Below are 23,956 nucleotides of genomic sequence, written 5' to 3'. Positions count from 1 at the left end.
GGATATCTAACCTCCATTTAAAAGCTTTCATTTGTGTTTGCTTCAACTGCATAATTATCTGCTCACCTTGTTCCACTCATCCTTTTTGGGCCCAGAACTTGAATTTATCCAACTTACATCCAATACCCCGTGTTCCTATATCTGTTTTTAACCCGTCCACTGCGACTGGCACGGATTTGGTTTTTACTGGTAGCCTGCTAACATATATTCCCATGTCTTTTTCTGCCTCTGTGGTGGACAGTGGAGTGTTTCCCATGTGGTATTGGTGTACTGGATATCCCCTCCCAAGGTGCAGGACTTAACATTTTTCTTCATTGAATTGTAGCAGCCACTTTTTGTTCCATTCCTGTAGACTGGTGATGTCTTCTTGTGGGAAATCCGCAGTCAATATAGTACTTCATCTAAGTCCTCCCTATTGATACCCTTAACCCATTTTAAAACTTCAATTAGATGACCTCTCAGTCTACGTCTTTCCAAAGAATAAGTTAAGTCTCTCTACGGTAAGTTCCGAAGTCCTCGAGTCATTTTAATAATTCTTCACTGTATTGATTCGAGGGACTCCATATCATTCCTGAAACAGGGTCACCAAAACTGAGCAGCATAATCTAGGTGAGGCCTAACCAGAACCAGATACAAGTTAAAGGTAAAATCTACGCCTCGGTTGGTTACACTTCTCGAAATATGATCCAAGACTACATATTTGCTCAGTGTTTGGCGGGATTACATTGATTTCTGGGTCGAGAGTCAGAGGTCATACACTCACCCAAATCCCTTTTACAATTGGCGTGATAATAAAATACTGTGCTATCTGATGGAGAATTCTTTGGAGGTTATTTTTTCGCCCACCTGGGGCGTTGCATTTGGTAATGTTGAACTGCATCTTTCCTATGTCGGCCCACTCATAACATTTAGTTCCTCCAGTAATACCGGTGTTGTCATCTGAACTGATCCGTAACCCCAGCGCAATTTTATCCACCTCACAACTTTACCCTCTATCGCATGGAATTTTAGTTTAGTTAAATGACTGTTGAGGCACCTTGTTTAATGTCTTACTGAAACCAAGACATAAAAAATAAGATCTCGATATAATGACCAAAATCATAACATAAACACTAAGGGAGAGACACAAAGATTACAAGAATAAGATATGACAAGCAGGTAACAGACATGAACAACAAACGGTAAACTGCCTCCTCTACCCGGTCAGCGGCCTCGCTTCCTTAAGGAGGTGTCACACTCGTCGTTTTGCTCTAACCGTTGTGGCAACTGGCAACGCCCGTACGCCCATCCGGGAGCAAGTTGTCGGTTGTCCGTAACCTTGTGTCACACTGGGCCTTTTTCTTCCCACTGCGTTTGCGACAGCTTGGGCAACCGGCAAATCCAACGTTTCCGGGTGTGCGTCACACACGGCCAAGGTCGGTTGCCCGTATCCACATCCATAATGTAAACAAAGCACTTGCCCTGATCGACATGGCGTCGTCTGCTAAAGTAAGGGCTGTTGCGGCTTGTGCTGCCATTACCCAAGTTATGGACTTGTTGCTGCAGTTAAATGGAAGGAAGAAACATTTGTAGGTGTGGCATGCCTGTGGAAATGGAATAGACTAAGCAATCACATACTGCAGGGACGATAGCTTGTTTTAAGAGTAGACTGGATAGCTACATAGACGAGGATAACAGGTGGTAGTGAGGTGTGGGTGCAGTAAGGTGATAGGGTATTGGAGCGTACGCCCGTACCGAAGGTAAACGAGGATCAGGCCTCTACCTGTAACCCCTGAAACTACACCTCACCCATCGTGAGTAGTGGGGGGGATTTTGGAGCTGCCCTGTGTAGGCCACTCGGCCTCTTGCAGTCTCCCTGTGTTCTCATGTTCTTATGTTTATGTTCCTCCATGCCAGTTCTCATTGTCACCACTGCGCGTGCGCGGCCAACCCACCCATCTTGACTCAACCACATAAACACATGGATCAAATAACAACACACACACACACACACACACACACACACACACACCAGACTCATTAGGAACCATTGGAGATGTTTCTGACAAACAGAAGCGACTTCACCATTTCTTGAATATGTTAGAACGTATTTGGTGAGTGGCTCACATGAACCAAACCTGGCTCTTGGCAAGAAGAGAGCAGTCATCTTTAACACTGCTTTCTTCTTGCCATTGGGTATATTTGGTTTGTATGAACCACTCACCAAATAAGTTCTAACACACTCTAGGAAATGGCGATGCCATTTTTGTTTGTGAGAAATATCTGCCATGGTTCATGATGAGTCTCGTGTGTGTGTGTGTGTGTGTGTGTGTGTGTCTTTGTTGTTACTCGATCCACGTGTTTATGTGGTCGGAGTCTAGATGGGTGGGTTGGCCGCTCACGCGCAGTGGTGACAATGAGAACTGGCACGGAGGAACCACAGACACGCCACACCCACAACAGCTTCTTCCTTCCATTTAACTGCAGCAACAAGTCCATAACTTGGGTAATGGCAGCACAAGCCGGGGCAGCCCTTACTTTAGCAGAGGACGCCATGTCGATACAGGGCAAGTGCTTTGTTTACGTTGTAGATGTGGATACGGGCAACCGACCTTGGCCGTGTGTGACGCACACCCGGAAAAGTTGGATTTGCCGGTTGCCCAAGCTGTCGGAAACGCAGTGGGAAGAAAAAGGCCCAGTGTGACACAAGGTTACGGACAACCGACAACTTGCTCCCGGATGGGCGTACGGGCGTTGCCAGTTGCCCCAACGGTTAGAAGAAAACGGCCAGTGTGACACCGCCTTAAGGAAGCGAGGCCGCTGACCGGGTGGGCGCTGGCGATGACGTCATCGGACTCCCAGCGATTCACAAGCGTGTTTTCAGAGCTCAGACAATCGTAGGGCTTCATCTGTGGCCTTAAAACGACCCGTTCTGTCTTCCTGTTTTCTTCCTTTCACCAAGGTACGTATTTTGAGATAACAAGGGAGTAAAGGAGGAAAAAATGTGAGCTCCGGGGGAAGCATGAGCCAATTATAATGGCTCCATTATAAACAGTTGCCTGCACCATGACGTTCTCGGAGCCGACCATCAGGCCGAGATAAGTAGTCTATCGGCGCCATGGCCCACATGCGAAAAAAAAAAAAAATCTCCACGGGTCGGAACAGATAAGCGCTTTTTCAGTGTTTTCAATACCTCGAGTTTCGCGATCCTCGAGTTTAGCACTATACCTTCGGAACGAAGCGAGCGCTAAACGCGAGAGGGTACAGTATATATATATATATATATATATATATATATATATATATATATATATATATATATATATATATATATATATATATATATATATATATATATATATATATATATATATATATATATATATATATATATATATATATATATATATATATATATATATATATATATATATATATATATATATATATATATATATATATATATATATATATATATATATATATATATATATACATAAATTAATAGTGGTATAGATATTTATAAGAAGAAGATAAGAACATAGGAATATAAGGAGTCTGCAGGAGGCCGGTAGACTTATACAAGGCAGTTCCTGTAAACCTAATCCCTTCATGAATTTATCTGACTTTTTCTTGACTGTATCTATCGTAGTAGTGGTGGTGTGGCAGTTTTTGGGGTCGTCTATGTAAGTGACAGGCTCCGTGGTTGCATAGGTGGGTGACACTGTTTGGCAGCTCCCTTGTTTGCAGGTGTGCCTATGAAGGTTGTCCGGGCCTTGACTGGGGCTGTTTCTTTTCCTGCCATGGTGACGTAGCGGGGGCAGGCCGTGACAGCCAGCCGCTTTCCCCTGTACCAGAGACACCGTCACGTTGTTGTTAAGCAGCGTCCTGGCCTGTTCCCGCGTCAGGCCCTTCAGATAGTTGCTTGGCACACGCAGCCTCTTCACGGGCCGCCTCCTGCCGGGCTCCCGCCTCGCGACGCGGCTGGGCCGGTACGCGTGAACGGGCGTCCCGGCGCTCTCAAAGTCCCTGATGATGCCCGCCTCGTCAAAAATCTCCTGGGTGATGCGCACCGCCTTCTCGTCACCCTGCGGCCGCATGGTCTTGGCGAACTCCCTAATGAGCCATCTGGTGGGCAGGTGTGGGTGCTGCACGATGAAGCTCATGAAGGCCAGGCAGTAGTACTGGCACGTGTTGAGGGCTACGCCCTGCAGGCCGGGCTGCTCGGTGCGGTAGTGCACCGAGGCCAGGCCGGAGCGGTTCGCCACAGCCATCACCTCGAGGGTCGGGACGATGGCAAAGTTGCTGTCAAAGAAGCAGTACTTGTCGTCCAGGCCGCGGTAGAGCAGCACGGCGTGCACCATGGCCTCCCTGCACGCCTCGCCGGGGAAGTAGAGGGTGTGGGGGGGCCGAGACTTCATCCACAGCTGCACGCCCTGGCCGGGGGCCAGCTCGAAGGAGTGTTTCTGGGAGCAGTGGACGCAGCAGAGCTTTCCGGCAAGGCGGCCTCGGCCGCAGTCCAGCAGCTCCTGGACCTCCTCGCAGTACATGACCCGCACGCGCTCCATGGCGGGGAAGTATTCCCCGAGAATGCTCACGTCAGGCGTCTGCTTGGCCATTGCTGGTGTTGGCACTCAGAGAGTGTTACCCTACTTTGGGTGTGACCAGACACATCACCTCGGTTTTGGAAGGGTGAATTTAGGGAGCTTGGAGTTGACATTGCACGGGGGCGAGTCTAGAGCTGGTGGCACTCACCAAGCCTATAGCCATGTATGCATGCCTATTAAATCCACGCTACGCCTAATTAACACCGTGTGTCTGTGGGGGTCATCAACTTTTGGGAACATTCCAATAAAACTGAGAGGGCTTCCATAGGGAAACCGAAGTGTTTAGGAGGTGGCCCGGCCCAGGCCACGAATGCTTAACGCTGGTAGCCTCAGGGCCTGGGGAGGAGGTGCGACCCAGACCTTGAATGCTTACAGTTTCTTGCTTTCCGAAGGGCTCCTCCCGGCCCTCTATGACATCATAATCCGAAAAATGGGCCACTACAGATGACCCCTTCTTTGTTAATCCATCCAAACCCTTGTCCCATTTTCACCTTTCTTAGTAACCTCTCCCTTCCTATCTCACCCATTCACTATCACCTTTAACACTGTCTCTCCTTCATGCCCAGCACCCTTACCCTTCACGCCCTCCTCAGAGTACACAATGATTCACAAGGATGCGCAAGGACATAACTAGACTACAAGAAGTCAGACTGACGGACGACACACGGCAGCTCCTGAGACCGGGTTATTCAAAAATTATCTCCCCGTCCATAGGGATATCTAACCTCCATTTAAAAGCTTTCATTTGTGTTTGCTTCAACTGCATAACTATCTGCTCACCTTGTTCCACTCATCCTTTTTGGGCCCAGAACTTGAATTTATCCAACTTACATCCGATACCCCGTGTCCCTATATCTGTTTTTAACCCGTCCACTGCGATAGGCACGGATTTGGATTTTACTGGTAGCCTGCTAACATATATTCCCATGTCTTTTTCTGCCTCTGTGGTGGATAGTGGAGTGTTTCCCATGTGGTATTGGTGTACTGGATATCCCCTCCCAAGGTGCAGGACTTAACATTTTTCTTCATTGAATTGTAGCAGCCACTTTTTGTTCCATTCCTGTAGATTGGTGATGTCTTCTTGTGGGAAATCCGCAGTCAATATAGTACTTCATCTAAGTCCTCCCTATTGATACCCTTAACCCATTTTAAAACTTCAATTAGATGACCTCGCAGTCTACGTCTTTCCAAAGAATAAGTTAAGTCTCTCTACGGTAGGTTCCGAAGTCCTCGAGTCATTTTAATAATTCTTCACTGTATTGATTCGAGGGACTCCATATCATTCCTGAAACAGGGTCACCAAAACTGAGCAGCATAATCTAGGTGAGGCCTAACCAGAACCAGATACAAGTTAAAGGTAAAATCTACGCCTCGGTTGGTTACACTTCTCGAAATATGATCCAAGACTACATATTTGACGCGACACTAGTAACCCCAGCGCAATTTTATCCACCTCACAACTTTACCCTCTATCGCATGGAATTTTAGTTTAGTTAAATGACTTTGCAGAGGCACCTTGTTTAATGTTTTACTGAAACCAAGATATAGAAAATAAAGATTACAAGAAAGATTACAAGAATAAGATTAGACAATCCTCTCCCTCTCATCCTCCTTTTTAACTTCTCCTTCCTTATCTCCCTTTCCTGCGCTCCTCCTCTCAATCATATTCTCTCCATCGCTTCCCTCCTTCTCTCCCTCATCTTCTTCTTACCTCCCTTTTTCTCCTTTCCTCTCCTGACCCTTCTCTTCCTCCTACAATCAGTTAACAGACATGAACATCAAACGGTAAACTGCCTCCTCTCTCCCCCACTACTTCTCCCCACCCTTAACCTCACCCCCACCCCAACCCCTCACCCGCCCCCACTCAGGATCACGGAAAAAAGACAAATAAATATAATCAGTAGCGTGTTGGTGCATCTTACTCGAGCATCTTCGTCCCCCCTCAGACCTCCTCCACCCTACCCCCGAACATCTGTTGAGGCGAGGTGATCCCCGTCAAACTTCGCCGCTCATCCCGCGTCCAAGAACTTTTCCAGCCCCAAAATCCCTCAGTCGTTTTAGGAAAGGACACCAAAAAGTATAGCTAACCACCCGTCCTCCTCCTCCTCCTCCTCCTTCTCCCCTTCCTCACAAAGCTGCAGCGCCGTCGAGACCAGATTACTTTTGTCAACCGCAGAGTGTGTTATCAGGTGACCCTCGGCTTTGTAGGGGGCAAGGAGGAGGAGGAGGAGGAGGAGGAGGAGGAGGAGGAATGGTTGGTAGGCATGGGAAGGGAGCCGGATATTGCGTAACAGGTTAATGGGTAAGTCAACGAAGATGTGACAAAGGAGAAAACAGGATAAAGATGAAGATAAGAATAGGGATAGACAGGAAGAGAAGGAGGAGGAGGAGAAGGAGAAGGAGGAGGAGGAGGAGGAGGAGGAGGAGGAGGAGAAAGAGAAGAAGGCGTAGGTGGAGGTGAAAAAAAATTGAAGACCAGTGAAAAAAATAGATAATTGACGTCAAACTCATTTTTTCGTTCATTTTTCTTCCATCTTGCTCTTCTCCTTCCTCTTCTCCTTTTTCTCTCCTTCTCCTGCTCCTCTCCTCCATTTCCTGCTCCTCCTTCTCTCCCTTTCTCCCTCTCACTCGCATGCTCTTTCTAATCTCCTCCTCCCTCCTCCTCACCCTCTCATCCTCCTTTTTAGTTTCTCCTTCCTTATCTCCCTTTTCTGCGCTCCTCCTCTCAATCATATTCTCTCCATCGCTTTCCTCCTTCTCTCCCTCATCTTCTTGTTACCTCCCTTTTTCTCCTTTCCTCTCCTGACCCTTCTCTTCCTCTCCTGCTCCTTCTTCTCTTCCTATCCTCCTTCTTGCTCTGTCCCTCTTTTGCTCCTTCTTCTCTCCCTCCCTTCCGTCCTTCTCTCCCTCTTCTACCTCTTTCTTCTTCCTCTCCTCCTCCTCCTTCTCTCCTCATACCTCTTTCTCACCCTCTTCTCCCTCCTTGTCTTCCTTTCCTGATCCTTCTCCCTTCTTTTCTCCATCTTCCTCCTCCTCCTCCTCCTCCTCCTCCCTCCCTTGTAACACTCACCACTCAGGACACGGCAAAGGGGGAGGGGGGGGGCAGCACCTTCCGTTCCGAGGCGCCGACACTGAGGAGGAAAAAAAAAAGTTATTACCTTATTCATTTACCTGACGAGAGAGAGAGAGAGAGAGAGAGAGAGAGAGAGAGAGAGAGAGAGAGAGAGAGAGAGAGAGAGAGAGAGAGAGAGAGAGAGAGAGAGAGAGAGAGAGAGAGAGAGAGAGAGAGAGAGAGAGAGAGAGAGAGAGAGAGAGAGAGAGAGAGAGAGAGAGAGAGAGAGAGAGAGAGAGAGAGAGAGAGAGAGAGAGAGAGAGAGAGAGAGAGAGATAGAGAGAGATGCATAATTCTACTAAGAAAAGGCATGAAATTTTGACCCCATCCCTCTTTCCTCCTCCCCCTCCCCCTACCCCCCACCCCTCCTCCTGTCGTCGCTTCCATTACTCCCAATCACTCAGGGGCAGAGAGGAGGAGGAGGAGGAGGAGGAGGAGGTGGCAAGGTAGCCCCCTCCCCCCCGCACTTGACACCTGACAGCACAACCCAATTATTGGCTTAAATGGCGGTGGAGACCTTTTTGACCTTTTTGCTTGGCTCCTGTCAGGCGGTGAGTAGGAGAAAAGAGGGAAGAGGGAGGAGGAAGGTGCCTTTTTCCATCCTTCCCCTCCTCCTCACTCTTGCTATTTCCCCTCCCCCTCCTCCTTTTCTATATCCTTCTCTCTCTTTCCCTCACTCTTTATTCACTAACCCCTTTACTCACTTCCTCTATATTATTTGTGTCCTTTCTCCCTCCTCCGATGTTATTTACCTAGATTTTCAGAAATCCTTTGACAAGGTACTACACGAACGAGTCTTTAAGAAACTAAAGTCAGCGGGTATAGGAAGCAATCTGACCGCTTGGATAAGAGATTGGCTCACCGATAGAAAACAACGAGTGACACTCAACGGGCACACTTCCGAGTGGCTTCAAGTCACTAGTGGAGTACCGCAAGGGTCAGGTCTGGGACCCATTCTCTTCATTATTTGCATCAACGATCTAGAAATAGGATTGAAATCCACCCTATCAAAGTTTGCTGACGACACCAAAGTAGGTGGAAGGGCCCTCATGACTGCCGACTGGGAAATTATCCAAATGGACCTTGATCAACTCACCCAGTGGTCTGAAGAGTGGCAAATGTCATTCAACTTTGGGCACAGAAATAGTAACCATTCATACAAAATGCATGGGACGCCTCTGCAGGTCGTGCAGGAGGAATCTGATCTTGAGGTCAACATCTACGTGACCTGAAACATGAAAAACACTGTAAAAAAGCACATAACAAAGCCAACACTATGCTCGGGTTCATAGCGAGGAACTTCGAGCGCAAGACGTCGGAAGTAATATTATCCTTGTAAAATTCAATGGTAAGGCCTCACATCGAGTATGCAGTACAGTTCTGGTCCCCTAATTACAGGAAGGACATTGAATTACTGGAAAGAGTTTAGAGACGACTCCTCCTCCTCCCTCTCTCCTCCTCCTCCTTTCCCCCAAATACATCTCTTCCTCTAATTGTTGTGTCCGTTGGCTTCTCTATCTCTCTCTCTCTCTCTCTCTCTCTCTCTCTCTCTCTCTCTCTCTCTCTCTCTCTCTCTCTCTCTCTCTCTCTCTCTCTCTCTCTCTCTCTCTCTCTCTCTCTCTCTCTCTCTCTCTCTCTCTCTCTCTCTCTCTCTCTCTCTCTCTCTCTCTCTCTCTCTCTCTCTCTCTCTCTCTCTCTCTCTCTCTCTCTCTCTCTCTCTCTCTCTCTCTCTCTCTCTCTCTCTCTCTCTCTCTCTCTCTCTCTAACTATCCCTTCCCTCACTTCATGTCTCCCCTTCATTGTCTTTCCTCTCCCTGTCTTCCTCCACCTCCTCCCCTTCTTTCTCTTTACTAACTCTTCCCTTTAATATCCTCTTCCTTCCCCTTCCTTCCTCTCCCTCGCAATAAATGACAAACTACGGTGATAAGGAAGAGGAAAACGGGGTAAACAATTTTGCAACTTATTTTGCATCCTTAAGGGCAGGAAATACCTCACATGGGGCTTCTAGGCAAGTACAAAAGAGTAGTATGAGTATTAGAGGTCAGTATTAATCCCTTTACTATGCTACTAACTCGTTAAATGAAGCCTAGGTAGGGAGAATATTGCCTCTCTCTGTAGACAGCCAACATGTGCCGTGAGATAATTTTCAACTTTGACATCAGGAAACCTAATAACAAAATGGTAAAAATATGTCAGATTAGTGTTTCGTAGTAGTAGTAGTAGTAGTAGTAGTAGTAGTAGTAGTAGTAGTAGTAGTGGTTCTGGTTGTAATAGAGCAGTAGTTATAGTGATAGTGGTGGTAGTACCAGTAGTAGTGGTGGTAGTTGTCGATGTTATTGTTGGTGGTGGTGGTCTTGGCGTTGTTATTGTTGTTGTTGTTGTTGTTATTGTGGTAGTGGTGGTGGTGGTAGTAGCGTTGTTGTTGTTGTTGTTGGTGGTGGTGGTGGTGGTGGTTTTGATGATAACAGTACACACGTAAAAAAAAAGCACATAACATCGCAAGTAACCATTTTTTCCTGCCTCGGTTATATTCTGTTCTACCTTTCTTTAATCAACAGCTTTTTCCGGGATAAAGTTTGGGCTCATTCGATTCGCTTGATCTAATCCCGGTGTCTCCCTGATTCTCCTCGTTCTTTTTGCCTCGCTCGCGGCCAATCCAGACTCGGCTAAGTAATTTATCTTTTACACTAATTGCTTTGTTCCTCCGAGTCTTTCACATTTTTCCGGCTAAACTTAAAGACAGTGGGACACATTTACTTTATTCCCGCCTGTGACTTTTTTTTCCCCTCTTGCTAAATATATATTGTTGCACCTCTAGATAAACGGAAGCTTATTTGCCCTATTCAACAATATTTACAAACTTTCTTTTTCTCCGTTTTATGTATAGGTTCTTTCTCTGCTCTCTCTCTCTACCTCCTTTCTCTTCCTCTGCTCTCTCTACTTCCTTTCTCTTTCTCTACTTTATCTTACTTACTTATATACGTTTTCCTTACTTTTTCTGTTTTATCTGCTTTCTCTGCTTTCTTTCTCTATCCTCTTTCGCTTTCTCAACTTTTTCCTCTACTTTTTTTCTCATTTATATATTCTTTCCCTTCTTCGTTTCTGTTTTATCTACTTCCTCTGCTTGTTTTTGTCTGCTTCTACTTTTTCATACTTACAGACTGAGACAGAAAGACAGACACACAGATAGATGGATAGACAGAGAGCGAGACAGAGAAAGAGAGAAAAGCAGAGATAATACAACAGAGGTAATGAGTATGGAGATGAGGAGAGGATACGGGAGAGGGAATGAGAGGGCAAGGAGGGAGAACGAGGAGGAGAAAGAGAAAGGAGAGGGAGAGAGAAAGAGAGGAGAGAGAGAGAAGGAGGCAAGAAAACACTACTGTTAATTATGTCCCTGTCAGAGAGGCGAAAGTGAATGAGAGGAAAAGGGGGGGAGGAGGGGGAGGGCGGAAGGAGGAAGAGAAGGGCGGGAAAGGGAATGGGAGGGTAGGAAGGGTGAATAGAGTAGTAGTAGTAGTAGTAGTAGTAGTAGTAGTAGAAGTAGTAGTAGGAGGAGGAGGAGGAAGAGGAGGAAGAGGAGGTCGTCACCATCACCACCACAAGAATGAGAAAATAAAACAACAACAACAAAGGACATGAGGGGAGGAAGAAGACAATGGAAGGGAGAAAGAGAGAGGAGGAGAAGGAAGGGAGAGATGAAGGAAGGGAGAGAGGGGGGGAGGGGGAGGTGTATCATGTAAATCCTCTTAAGTTCTTGGGCTGAGGGCGTGGGTGGAGGTGACTGGCTGTACACTAACTCCCTTCACCCACTCACCCACCCACCATCTCGCTTCTCCCACCCATCCACACACTCGCTTCATCCACCTGCCCACACACCCTTGAACACATCCATTCATTCCCTCGCCACGCCCATCCACGCCTCTGATTTTGTTAGAGAGCTCCATCACCATCATCACCATCACCCCATCACCACAGCACCATCACCATCACCCCACCACCCCATCACCACCATCACCACCAGCACTACCATCACCCCACCACCGTCACCACCATCACCTCCACTTTTTATTTTTTTTATTCGCCACTTGGGCCATCTTGAAGTACTCGCGTGAATAAATAAATACAAAAAAAAAAACGATACTAGTTTGTTTAATTCATTTAGTACTTATTTTCCTTTTGCTTGTTTCGTGACAGTTAGAATAATAAATTAAATTAAATTATAATAAACGATAACATCATTTCACCAACACCTTATTTTTTAACCCTGTCTATTCATTCCATCTCTAAACTCTATTCAGACTTCAAGCTCCTATTACTCCCTTACATCCTTCCTTTCCTAGCTCTAATTACCTTCTCAGCATCTTATCATACCCTCAATGCCTTGCGTCACACCACTAACACCTTTTCTAATATAATTCCATCAGCAACTTTTTTTAACTTTGTCTATTTCCACCTCTAAACCCTATTCTGTCTTCAATCTATCCACACTCTTTCTTAGCATTCATCACCTTTATCTCACCCCTTCATCCTCTCAAGTTTCCTTACATCACATCTCTCATATCTTTACTGATACTTTGCCCTTCCTTCTTTGTCATTCCTACGCCCTCTTCAGTCTCCTATCATCATCCTCGTCACCTTCTCACTATCTTTGCATCCCTTGACCTTCCTACACCACAACACTAACATTTTTTCTTATGCCTTTCCTTTTTATACTACCCCTCTTTATCCCTTCGTCATGTTCTCATCATTCTTACATCCATTGACTTCCCTTACATCACACCGCTAACACCTTTTCTTATATATCTCCTCTCTTTACCACCCCTATACACACTTCAGCCTCCTGTCACCATTACCCTTTCACTATCCTTCCGTCCCTTAACACACCTCTGTCACCTTCCCTCTGACCCCTATACACGCTTCAGCCTCCTGTCATCATTACCCTTTCACTATCCTTCCGTCCCTTAACACACCTCTGTCACCTTCCCTCTGTACACCACTCTTCTCTCTCCATCGCCGTTCCTCTTCACCACCCGCTTCCCACACCTAGACAACGGTACCACCCTCAATCCGTTTCCATCCTCCTTTCTCACCATATGCTCCCTCCTCTTCCCCTCCAGCTCTTTCTCTCCTTCTCCTCCCTTTTTCATGACATCTTCCCCCTTCCAGAAAGCAACACGCGTCCCTGGTCACTATTGTTAGACACTTTCACCTCTCACGTCAACTCTTTTAAAAGGCGTCTGAGAATACTGGCCATGTCTCTTTCTTCTTCTTCTTCTTCTTCTTCTTCTTATTATTATTATTATTATTATTATTATTATTATTATTATTATTATTATTATTATTATTATTATTATTATTATTATTATTATTATTATTATTATTATTATTATTATTATTATTATTATTATTATTATTATTATTATTATTACTACTACTACTGTTATTATTATTATGGATCCGAATAGTGGTGTAAGCAGGGGAGGGGGAAATGTAAGCAGATGTTAAGACTGGTCCTAGCCTTGTCTAACGTGTGGTTGGGCGCCGAAATTGTTAATAAAAATGTCCCTTCTTGTCCCCCCGCCAGTGCTGGATGTCGACGGAGCGCGACGTGGTGCTGCAGGCCGTGACGAAGGCCACCTCGGGAGACTACCAGTGCGAGGTGATCGGCGACCACCCCAACTTCAGGAAGGAAGCCAACAAGGCGCGGCTCACCATCTTCTGTAAGTACTGCTGGCTGTTGTTGGGGAGGCAGTCATATCGTGGCAGTCAGGTGGTTAGGGAGCCTTGGATTGGGTAGTTGGATAGTCGGTTGGCTAGTTAGTCAGGTTAAGCTAGTTAGGTTAGGAAGGAAGTTGGGTTGTTAGTTAATCAGATGGGCTGCTAGTTAGTCAGTTGGGTTGCTACTTAGTCAGTTGGGTTGTTACTTAAACAGATGGGCTGTTGGTTGAACTGTTGGGTTTTAATTGGTCAGTTGAATTTTTAGTCATTTGCTGGTTTGTTTAGTCAGTTAGTTAGTCAGTTACTCAGTTGGGTCAGTAAGTTAATAAATTAGTGAGTTAATTAGACATTTATTAAGTTAGTCAGTTAGATAGTTAGTTGAATGGTTAATTAGCTAGGTAGGTGGGCAGTTAATTAGTTGATCAGTTAATTAGTAAGTTATTAGGAAAGTCAACTAGTGAAATAAATAGTTGGTTAGTTAAAGAGTTAGGTAGTTAGATGGTCAGTTAATTAGCTACGTAGTTTCTTAGTTGCTAAATTTGTTAGTCAGTTAATTAATCGTTTATTTGGTTAGTTAGCAAATTGTTTACTCTGTGTCAGTCAGTTAGTCAACAGGAAGTGTTTTTTGTGTGTTATTCAGTGATGTCTTTCGTACGATGTTCATTCATTCATTGATTCATCCCTTCAGTCCATGAGTCACTGAGTCGGACAGCTGCCAGTCAGTCAGTCGAAATGCTCGCTCATCCGTCAGCTAATAATCATGCAGTCCTCGTGTGTGTTATGTGAAGGTTAATTCAGGTGGCAAGCAGTCTAGTCACTCGGAGAATTAGTTCATCGGTGAGTGTGTGTGAGTGAGTGAGTGAGGAGGAGGGAGGGAGGGTGAGTGAGTGAGTGAGTGAGGAGGGAGGAGGGAGGGAGGGAGGGTGGGTGAGTGAGGAGGAGGGAGGGAGGTGGGTGGAGTGGGAGGAGGGAGGGAGGGAGGGAGGGAGGGTGAGTGAGTGAGTGAGTGAGTGAGTGAGGGAGGGAGGGTGGGTGAGGGAGGGAGGGAAGGAGGGAGGGAGGGAGTGTGTGAGTGAGTGAGTGAGTTAGTGAGTGAGTGAGGGAGGGAGGGAGGGTGAGTGAGTGAGTGAGTGAGTGAGGGAGGGAGGGAGGGTGGGTAAGGGAGGGAGGGAAGGAGGGAGGGAGGGAGTGTGTGAGTGAGTGAGTGAGTTAGTGAGTGAGTGAGGGAGGGAGGGAGGGAGGGTGGGTAAGGGAGTGAGGGAATGAGGGAGGGAGGGAGTGTGTGAGTGAGTGAGTGAGTGAGTGAGGGAGGGAGGGTGAGTGAGTGAGTGAGTGAGTGAGTGAGTGAATGTGGAAGGGAGTGAGTGAGTGAGTGAGTGAGTGAGTAGTAGTAGTAGTAAATAAGAGGGATCAAGGGTGTACAATTTAAGGGAGAAAGATAAACGAAGGACAACAGGCAGACTGACAAACTTTTCTTGGATGTATTTGTCTTTTTTAAGGTAAAGAAAACCGCTCAAGGGCAAAACACAAAGAAGAAACAAGAAAAAGTCCGATAGGCACCGCTTCTGAATCTCCTAAAGTCTCCCCTTCTCTTTGCTGGTATAGTGGTTACCGGACTCGACTCACATGCGGGAGACTCTGGGTTCGATTCTCTATAACGAGATAGGGAGAGGTAGGCAGACACATAGGGAGAGGAGACAGGCTTAAGGGTTGTAAGATGTGGTAATAGGAGAAGGACAAGGTAGATGAGCTTTTTTTTTTACAGCAAAGGAGACAGCTCAAGGACACACAAAAAAGGAAACAATAATAAAAAAAGCCCGCTACTCGCTGGTCCTAAAAAGAATTCAAAGAGGTGGCCGAAGGAGGGGTCAATTTCGGGAGGAGAGGTGTCCTGATACCCTCTGTAAACACAAACAAATCAAACACACACTCCCTCAGCACGCCGCGGTATACAAATAAGGTGACAGACAAACAACTACGCCAGAACAGTTAACGAACCTGCACCTTACATCTGCACACTCCTTCTCTTTCATCTTCCCCCACCAGTACCCCCTCCACTAACCCACTTCCTCTTTGTGCTATGCCCTCTACTACGCCTCTTGTAGACTCCTTATGTTCGTATATTCTTATGTTCTTAAATAAATGAATAAATGGAGGAAGGTGACGAGTGTGGCGCGCCCTTGTGGCATCAAACCCTACTATGGCGCTGTTCTGACGTGACACTTTATCAGTTTTGTTCTTTACTGGAAAACCCTCATTCAAGTCCCCCCCCAGACCTTTGCCCACGCCATTCACGACAACAAAAACAAAATAATAAAAACGAGAAGAACGAAAACTAAAACTAAACCTCAAATGAAAGAAAAGAATAAAAAAGGAACATTCTACCATATCACCATCATTATTAATCGCCACCACCACCACCACCACCACCATCATCATCATCACCACTGCCATCACTTCCTTCTCTTCTACCATCTCCCTCCCCCCTCCCCCCTGTCATCCCCCGCACAGTCCGCCTCACACAATCACGAATTATTACTCCATTTGCCTGCAGTGGCTGGATGCTGCCGAGTGATGGAGTGAGCGCACAAACACACAAACTCTCTCTCTCTCTCTCTCTCTCTCTCTCTCTCTCTCTCTCTCTCTCTCTCTCTCTCTCTCTCTCTCTCTCTCTCTCTCTCTCTCTCTCTCTCTCTCGTACGTCAGGCAACAGATATTTAGTCTGTTGTAGTGGCAGTAGGAGTCGTCTTCGTCGTCTTAGTAGTAGTAGTAGCAGTAAGAATAGTAGTAGTAGTAGAAGTAGTAGTAGCAGTAGTAGTAGTAGTAGTAGTATAAGGAGGAGGAGGAGCTAGGAGGAGGAGGAGGAGTATAGCAGCAGTAGTAGTAGCAGTAGTAGTAGTAGTAGTATAAGGAGGAGGAGGAGCTAGAAGGAGGAGGAGTATAGCAGCAGTAGTAGTAGCAGTAGTAGTAGTAGTAGTTGTAGTTGTATAAGGAGGAGGAAGAGGAGAAGGAGGAGGAGGAGTATAGCAGCAGTAGTAGTAGTAGTAGTAGTAGTAGTAGTAGTATAAGGAGGAGGAGGAGCTAGGAGGAGAAGGAGGAGTATAGCAGCAGTAGTAGTAGTAGTAGTTGTAGTTGTATAAGGAGGAGGAAGAGGAGAAGGAGGAGGAGGAGTATAGCAGCAGTAGTAGTAGCAGTAGTAGTAGTAGTAGTATAAGGAGGAGGAGGAGCTAGGAGGAGAAGGAGGAGTATAGCAGCAGTAGTAGTAGTAGTAGTTGTAGTTGTATAAGGAGGAGGAAGAGGAGAAGGAGGAGGAGGAGTATAGTAAGAGTAGTAGTAGCAGCAGCAGTAATTTCACTTCGGTACAACAAATTCAGTAGTAATTCAGCGGCTCACACAAAGGTAACGCGCGTCATTATAAAATATCAGGACAAAGAAAGAAAAAAAACACGAGGCCATGCAATGACGGACTGGACTGGAGGTTGTCGGCAGCACGCGCCATGAAGTGCCGCGGTGCCATAATTCGCTGCCTACGATGAACAAATAAGGGGATATGTTACACCTGCACACACACACACACACACACACACACACACACACACACACACACACACACACCACTGATTATACCTGCACACACCTACACCTTTACGGGCCAAAGCTTAAACGTGTCAAATAATACTTTTCTTTTTTTAGAGTAAATTATATTATGGCTGATGCCCTTACCGTATTATTTTTGTGGCTCCTTTTTACTCCTTTTGGTCATTTTATTTTAGTAAGTCATTTTGCTGCAAACAATAATGAAAGGACGAGAGATATTCATTGCAAAAGGATCGTGTACGGGCTCTTTTTCGTATGCTTTGTTAATTATGCAAATTATGAATGATGTAATAATGCATAATAACAATGAATGAATAAACAAAAAGATAAGGAAACAGCCAAGAGAGAATTCAATGAAAAATAAACAAATAATTAGAGATGAATGAATATAGAGAAAAGATATAATAAAATAGATAAATAAACAGGCATGAGGGAGTCCATATATAACAGAAATAAAGAAATATTATAATAAACTAAACAATAATATATAATAACATAATATGATGAACAATAAACAAATGATAAAGACAAGAAAAATCCGTAAAGAGGAATCCATTACAAAGGTTCTCTCCTCATCATAACGGACTTCTGCCCTTGATTCACTCTTACCACAAGCAGGCCGGAGTGGATGGCTCAAAGGTCATGTAGGTCAGGAAGGTTAGGTAGGTCAGAGAGTCTAGAGATCAGGTAGTTCAGGTCACGCAGGTCAGAAAGGTCATGAAGGTCAGGAAGGTTAGAAAGGTTAGGTAGATCAGAAAGGTCAGTTAGGTTAGAAAGGTCAGGTAGGGTAGGCAAGTCAGAAAAGTCAAGTAGGTTAGAAAGGTCAGGTGGGTTAGAAAGGTCAGGTAGGTCAAGAAAGGTCAGGTAGGTTAGAGAGGTCAGGAGTGTTAGAAAGGTCCAGTGAGGCGGTTAGGTCAGGTATGTTAGAGAGGTCAGGTAGGGCAGGTAGGTTACGGGTCAAAGGTCAGGTAGGTAAAAAAGGTCAGGTAGGTTAGAGAAGTCAGGAGTGTTAGAAAGGTCAAGTAAGGCGGTTAGGTCAGGTATGTTAGAGAGGTCAGGTAGGGCAGGTAGGTCACGGGTCAAGGGTCAGGTAGGTCAGGGTAACTTATGGGGCCAGTCTGCACGTCGCCCCAAAACTTCGTTGCGATTAAGTTTTTCTCCGGGCTAATTTACTCATGAAAAACGTCTTCCTCCTAATTCTCGTGAGTCTGAACAGTTTCCGGTGTGTTCCCGAGTCTTTTTTTTCTTTGCTCCTCTTCGGTCCCCCAAAAGTTGCCAATCGAGGGAAAGAAATGGACGCTGAAGTTGAGTGAATAATTATAATCTTTCCCCGCGACTCTGAATAGTTTGAATATTTTTTTCCCTCCGTCTCTGATAATACCTTGAAGTTACTTTCTGATCACGAGTGTTAATTATGACGCTCTCTCTCTCTCTCTCTCTCTCTCTCTCTCTCTCTCTCTCTCTCTCTCTCTCTCTCTCTCTATCTCTCTCTCTCTCTCTCTCTCTCTCTCTCTCTCTCTCTCTCTCTCTCTCTCTCTCTCTCTCTCTCTCTCTCTCTCTCTCTCTCTCTCTCTCTCTCTCTCTCTCTCTCTCTCTCTCTCTCTCTCTGCCAGAGGCGAGATTTAATGAACATCGTCGCGTCTTGACTTTCCTCGCGGGTAGCATGTGTTGCAATCCGTCCCTACATACGTCTGTCCCCTCTATCCGCGTCTCAAGGTCATTACGTAAGCGTTGCGTGACCTTCAGGCTTAAAATAATTTGCCTTGACAAGTTGACGCACCTAACCACTTGGACGAAGATAGTGTAGAGAGGCATTGGGAAAAGGAGGGGGTGAGGTGAATTGGGGAAGAGGGGAAAACTCGGCCAAGGATAATTATTTAGTTATTGCTTAAAGACGCATGTGAGAAAGAAAGTGGGGATCCTCAAACTATTTTTCTTTCTACAGTCGTATCTTGAGACCAGTGAGACTTGCCCTCCCACCCCATCTCACCCCGACCTCATCCTACTCCTCCTCCTCTCCCCCTATCGTCCAGTCTTTTACGAATTCTTAAGTGTTCAATGATACAAAAATAGCGTTAAAGGAGTGTGACTAATTGAGTTCATTACACAAAGATGCATTAAGACGTGTTTATAGTTCCTTAGGCTCCTTCCTAATATTACAGTTTACCAAAAATGTATTAAGCTGATGTGACCAATTAAGTCACAGCAAAGAGATATTAAGACGTTAACATAGTTTCTTAGTATCCTCTCTACCAGCACAGCAGAATAAAAAAATTACAAACCACTTCTTTACCGATAAACAAACCCGTCCGCTGCGATTGGCACGGATTTGTCTTTCACTGGTAGCCTGTTAACTTCTACTCCCAGGTCTTTCTCTGCCTCTGTGTAGGATAGCGGAGCGTTTCCCATGTGGTATTGGTATGCTGGATATCCCCTCCCAAAGTGCATGATTATACATTTTACTTCACTGAATTGTAGCAGCCACTTTTTGTTACATTCCTGTAGTTTGGTGATGTCTTCTTGTAGGAAATCCGCAGTCAAGTGGCAAGAGAATGAGTGAAAACCTAAAAGGACATCACCATATAATTCCGTTTCTCCATCTATTCTGCAACTCTTCTTTTTATGTTAACTTAGTGTTGATATTGCCTTAGGTTTTGAGGTGGGACACGACTTTCAAAGCTGATAATATGATTTCTCTAAACTGTAACAAAAACGGATATACATTAGATCGTGTTCCTATGGCTTCATTGTTTTGAGTTAAGGCTGACATCCACCGGCAAAGCAATGACGGGTTTACACTTATCACAAAAAGAAAGACACAAAGAACATTCAGCCGGTGGGAGGGAAGGACAGAGACTTTCCTCCCAGGCCACGTGCGGCGAGTCTTTATGTCCTACGAGGAGAGCACCATCACCATCATCATCATCATCATCATCATCATCATCACCATCATCAATATCATCACCACCATCACCAGCAGCAGCAGCAGGTGTCAGTGAGTGGAGGGGGACACAGGAGGCAAACGAGGAGCAGGGATAAAAGCAAAGCAGGAGTGGCTAAGAGACAGAATGAGGATGTGTGTGGGCAGGAGTGGAAGTGGAGGAGGAGGAGGAGGAAGAGGAGGAGGAGGAGGAGGAGAGGAAAGGAGGAAGAGAAGGACATTTGGCTGAAAGAGAAGACAACAAACGTAAAGGGAGAGACAGAGAGTGGAAAATAAGAGAAAAAAAGACAAAAATGAGAGAGAGAGAGAGAGAGAGAGAGAGAGAGAGAGAGAGAGAGAGAGAGAGAGAGAGAGAGAGAGAGAGAGAGAGAGAGAGAGAGAGAGAGTATGAACAAATGGTGTAAATGAAAAAGAACACAATAGAGGAGGCAGTGGAGGAGGAAGAGGAAGAAGGAAGTGATGAAAGAGAGGGAAGAAGTGTGTGGCCTTGTCAGAGGATGTTAAGTAGATGAGGAAGAGCAGTGTTATGGGGAGCAGGAGGAGGAGGAGGAGGAGGAGGAGGCGGAAGAGGAGGAGGAGGAGGAGGAGGAAGAGGAGGAGGAGGAGGAGGAACAAAGAAACACAAAGAAAGAACAAAAAACAGCAGACCTGATGGTCCCTACGAGGCTGTTTGTGACAAGCTACACTAACTATCTAATCAAAGGTGGAAGACGAAGGACAGCAAGGGCGAAGGCTCCTCCCCACCCCCCCATCCCTCCAGCCAAAGCTGGCAGGAAAGGAAAAAGAACCATGCAGCATGGAAAAACTGCATGGAAATTATGTAGGAAAGAGGAAAGAACTACCATTACTGCTACCACTAACCGGGCGATAAAAACGGACAAGGACACCAGTATTCGAAAGAACTTAACGTTATTACGACAATGAGTAATATCTTAGTTGCAGGTTACTTGTCTAATCTATTCTTAAAGGCCGTAACTGTTGTACTATCAACGACATCAAAGGGTAGACAATTCCAAACATTAACGACACAATTGAAGGAGAAGTGTTTGGCTTCGTGCGACAAGAATCTTTTACCACTTATCTTGATATTGTTATTTCTTCTTGTTCTATTTGATCGATCAATTGTAAAGTAATCTTCCGCATTAATATCACTGAATCCTTTAAACATTTTAAACAGGAGGAGGAGGAGGAGGAGGAGGAGGAGGAGGAGGAACACAAAGGAGGAACACAAAGAAAGAACAAACAACAGCGGACCTGCTGGTCCTTACGAGGAGGAGGAGAAGGAGGAGGAGGAGGAGGAGGAGGAGGAGGAGGAGGAGAAGGAGGAGGAGGAGAAGGAGGAGGAGGAGGAGGAGGAGAGAAAGAAGAGAGAGGGAGCCAGAGAGACGGTAAAGTGAAGAGGAGAGGTAGTGTGGTGGAGAGAGAGAGAGAGTAGTAGTAGTAGTAGTAGTAGTAGTACATAGTAGTAGTAGTAGTAGTAGTAGTAGTAGTAGCACTAATAGTTCATAGTGATACCAACTTAACTATCATGTGTCAACAATTATAATGAGGTCTCTCTCTCTCTCTCTCTCTCTCTCTCTCTCTCTCTCTCTCTCTCTCTCTCTCTCTCTCTCTCTCTCTCTCTCTCTCTCTCTCTCTCTTATTAATGATATATACTGCATTTCCAACATCCCATCTACACACACACACACACACACACACATATACACACGTTCCCCTCCCTCCCTCCCGCTCCTCCTTTCAAGAACGCAAGGCTGGCTGGCCCTTCCGCGGAGACACAACACGCCTCAGCACATACACACGCCTCTTACACGCCTCGCTTCTTACACGCCTTTCCTCCTCCTCCTCCTCCTCCTCTCTTGCAGGTCGCGCAACACTTATTAATTTTCGTGTTTGTTTCCTATCTCAAACACTACCGAATTTTCTTTGTGAGCGATTGTCAATTGGTTTCCCTTTCTCCCACCTGTTGTCTTGTGATCATTCCTGCCTTTACCTGTCTCTTAGTTCTTGTGTTATTTACTCACTTCTGCTTACCTGTCTTTTTGTAATCGTTTCTTGACTTGCCCAATCCCATCTTTATCTTTCTGGGTCCTTCTGTTACTTATTTGGCTATCCTCTTACCTGTCTTCTTTTAATAAATCTCACCTTTACCCTTCCAAGTTCTTCTGCCATTTATTAATTTCTTTTTACTCATCTTCTTGTTATCGTTTCTTCACTTGCCCAACCCCATCTTTATCTTCTGTCATTCATTTAGCTTTCCTCTTACCTGTCTTCTTTCAATTTATTTCCTAGTTCTTCTGTCATTTATTAATTTATTTTTATTCATCTTCTTGTAGTCCTTTCTTCACTTGCCCAATCCCATCTTTATCTTTCTTAGTCCTTCTGTTATTTATTTAGTTTTCCTCTTACCTGTCTTCTTTCAATTTATGTCCTAGTTTTTCTGTCATTTATTAATTTCTTTTTATTCATCTTCTTTCTTCTTTCAATTTGTGTCCTAGTTTTTCTGTCATTTATTAATTTCTTTTTATTCATCTTCTTGTAATCGTTTCTTCACTTACCCAATCCCATCTTTATCAATCTTAGTTCTTCTCTTATTCATTTAGCTGTCCTCTTACCTGTCTTTTTGTAATAGTTTTCTTCACTCGCCTCATCCAACATTTTCTTTCCTTAGTTCACTTATTCATTCACCATTTTCTCTTGCTTGTCATCTTTTAATTATGTTTTACACTCCCTCAATCCTATCGTCCATTTTTAATTCTCCTCCTCCTTCTTGCCTTCTCCTTCTCTTAATTTTCTTCCTGTATCCTCTCAATTTCCACTCTCTTTTATCTCATCTGCTTATTCTCATCTTTCAAAACTCTTCTTTTTCCTCCTCCTCCTATTTCTCCTTTTTTCCTCCTTTTCTCTACTTTCCTTTCCTTTCCTTTTCTCTTCTCATTATTCTCATATTTTTTTCGACTTTCTCTAATAACTTTCTTGTTGTATTCGTTTCACTACCCCATCCTGCCTTTCCCTTTCTGAATATCAAAATTCAGTTATCAATTCAATTTTTCTCCTCTCAACTTGCCATCTTGTAACCATTTTTTCACTAACCTAATCTTGCCATCACATTTTTAGTCCTCTTATTCATTCACCTTTTATTTTACCTGTCATCTTCCCTGTTCTTCTGACTGTTTCTCTTCTTCTGTTTTGATATTTCTTTTACTATCTCATTCTCCCATTTATTTCCTCTCGGTATTTTTATTCGCCTGTTAACCTTTTTCTCCGTCTCTATTCAATATTCATCTACTTTTCATTTTCATTCACCGAGCCGTCCGATTTGTTTTCAATGTTCTTTTCTCTTTTTTTTTTCGCCTGTTTCCTCCGCTTTTTTCCTTTTCCATTAGTTTTCCTTCCTTAGTTGTCTATTTTGATTTCCATTTTCTTTTCTCGTTGGTTATTCCCTTGTCGATTCATCCCTTTTCTAATCGTTTTTTATCCCAATTGTCTCTTTTGTTTTCCACGTTAATTTTTCACAGGTTATTCTTCTCTCTTATCCGATTCTTTTCTTTTCCAATGTTTTTTCCCGTTATTCTAGCTTTCCTTTCATTCATTTTATCACCTGTAATAGCACTTTTTCCCTCACATGTGCCATTAATACCCAGCTCACACCTATATCTCGCCTCCTGCTTCCCTTCTCTCCATGACCGCCTTCTTTCCTCGTTCACTCCGTCGCCTTCATTCACTTGTTTCTTGCTCTTCCGGGTTTCAGAGAAGCTGTCATTCTCTTTCACTTCCACAAAATAAATTACAGTTTGAGTCGTTTTCTTTTCTGTTCCACGCTTCGTCTCTCTCTCTCTCTCTCTCTCTCTCTCTCTCTCTCTCTCTCTCTCTCTCTGTCCGTCTGTCTATCTGTCTATTCGTCTGTGTTTCTCCCTGTTTGTCTGTCTGTATTTCTGTCGGTCTGTCTGTCACCTTCAATAGCTGTGCCTTGCTGCCCAGTGAATTTCTAAATTATAT

General features: G+C 44.8%; 1 protein-coding gene across 1 annotated transcript in view; it reads left to right on the top strand.

The window, feature by feature from the left end:
* The window catches only part of LOC127010457 (uncharacterized), a 101,790-nt gene that overhangs the window by 14,895 nt on the left and 62,939 nt on the right, over nt 1–23,956 (top strand). Inside the window, exon 2 of the mRNA XM_050884652.1 lies at nt 13,286–13,421. Within this exon, the coding sequence (XP_050740609.1) occupies nt 13,292–13,421 (130 nt within the window). The 5' untranslated portion in view covers nt 13,286–13,291. The remainder of the gene's footprint in view (nt 1–13,285; nt 13,422–23,956) is intronic.

This window comes from Eriocheir sinensis, chromosome 43 (assembly GCF_024679095.1).
Source record: "Eriocheir sinensis breed Jianghai 21 chromosome 43, ASM2467909v1, whole genome shotgun sequence".
In the NCBI taxonomy this organism is placed as follows: Eukaryota; Metazoa; Arthropoda; class Malacostraca; order Decapoda; family Varunidae; genus Eriocheir; species Eriocheir sinensis.
Note: the sequence above shows the minus strand (reverse complement) of the source record. Positions and strands in the feature narration are given on the sequence as shown.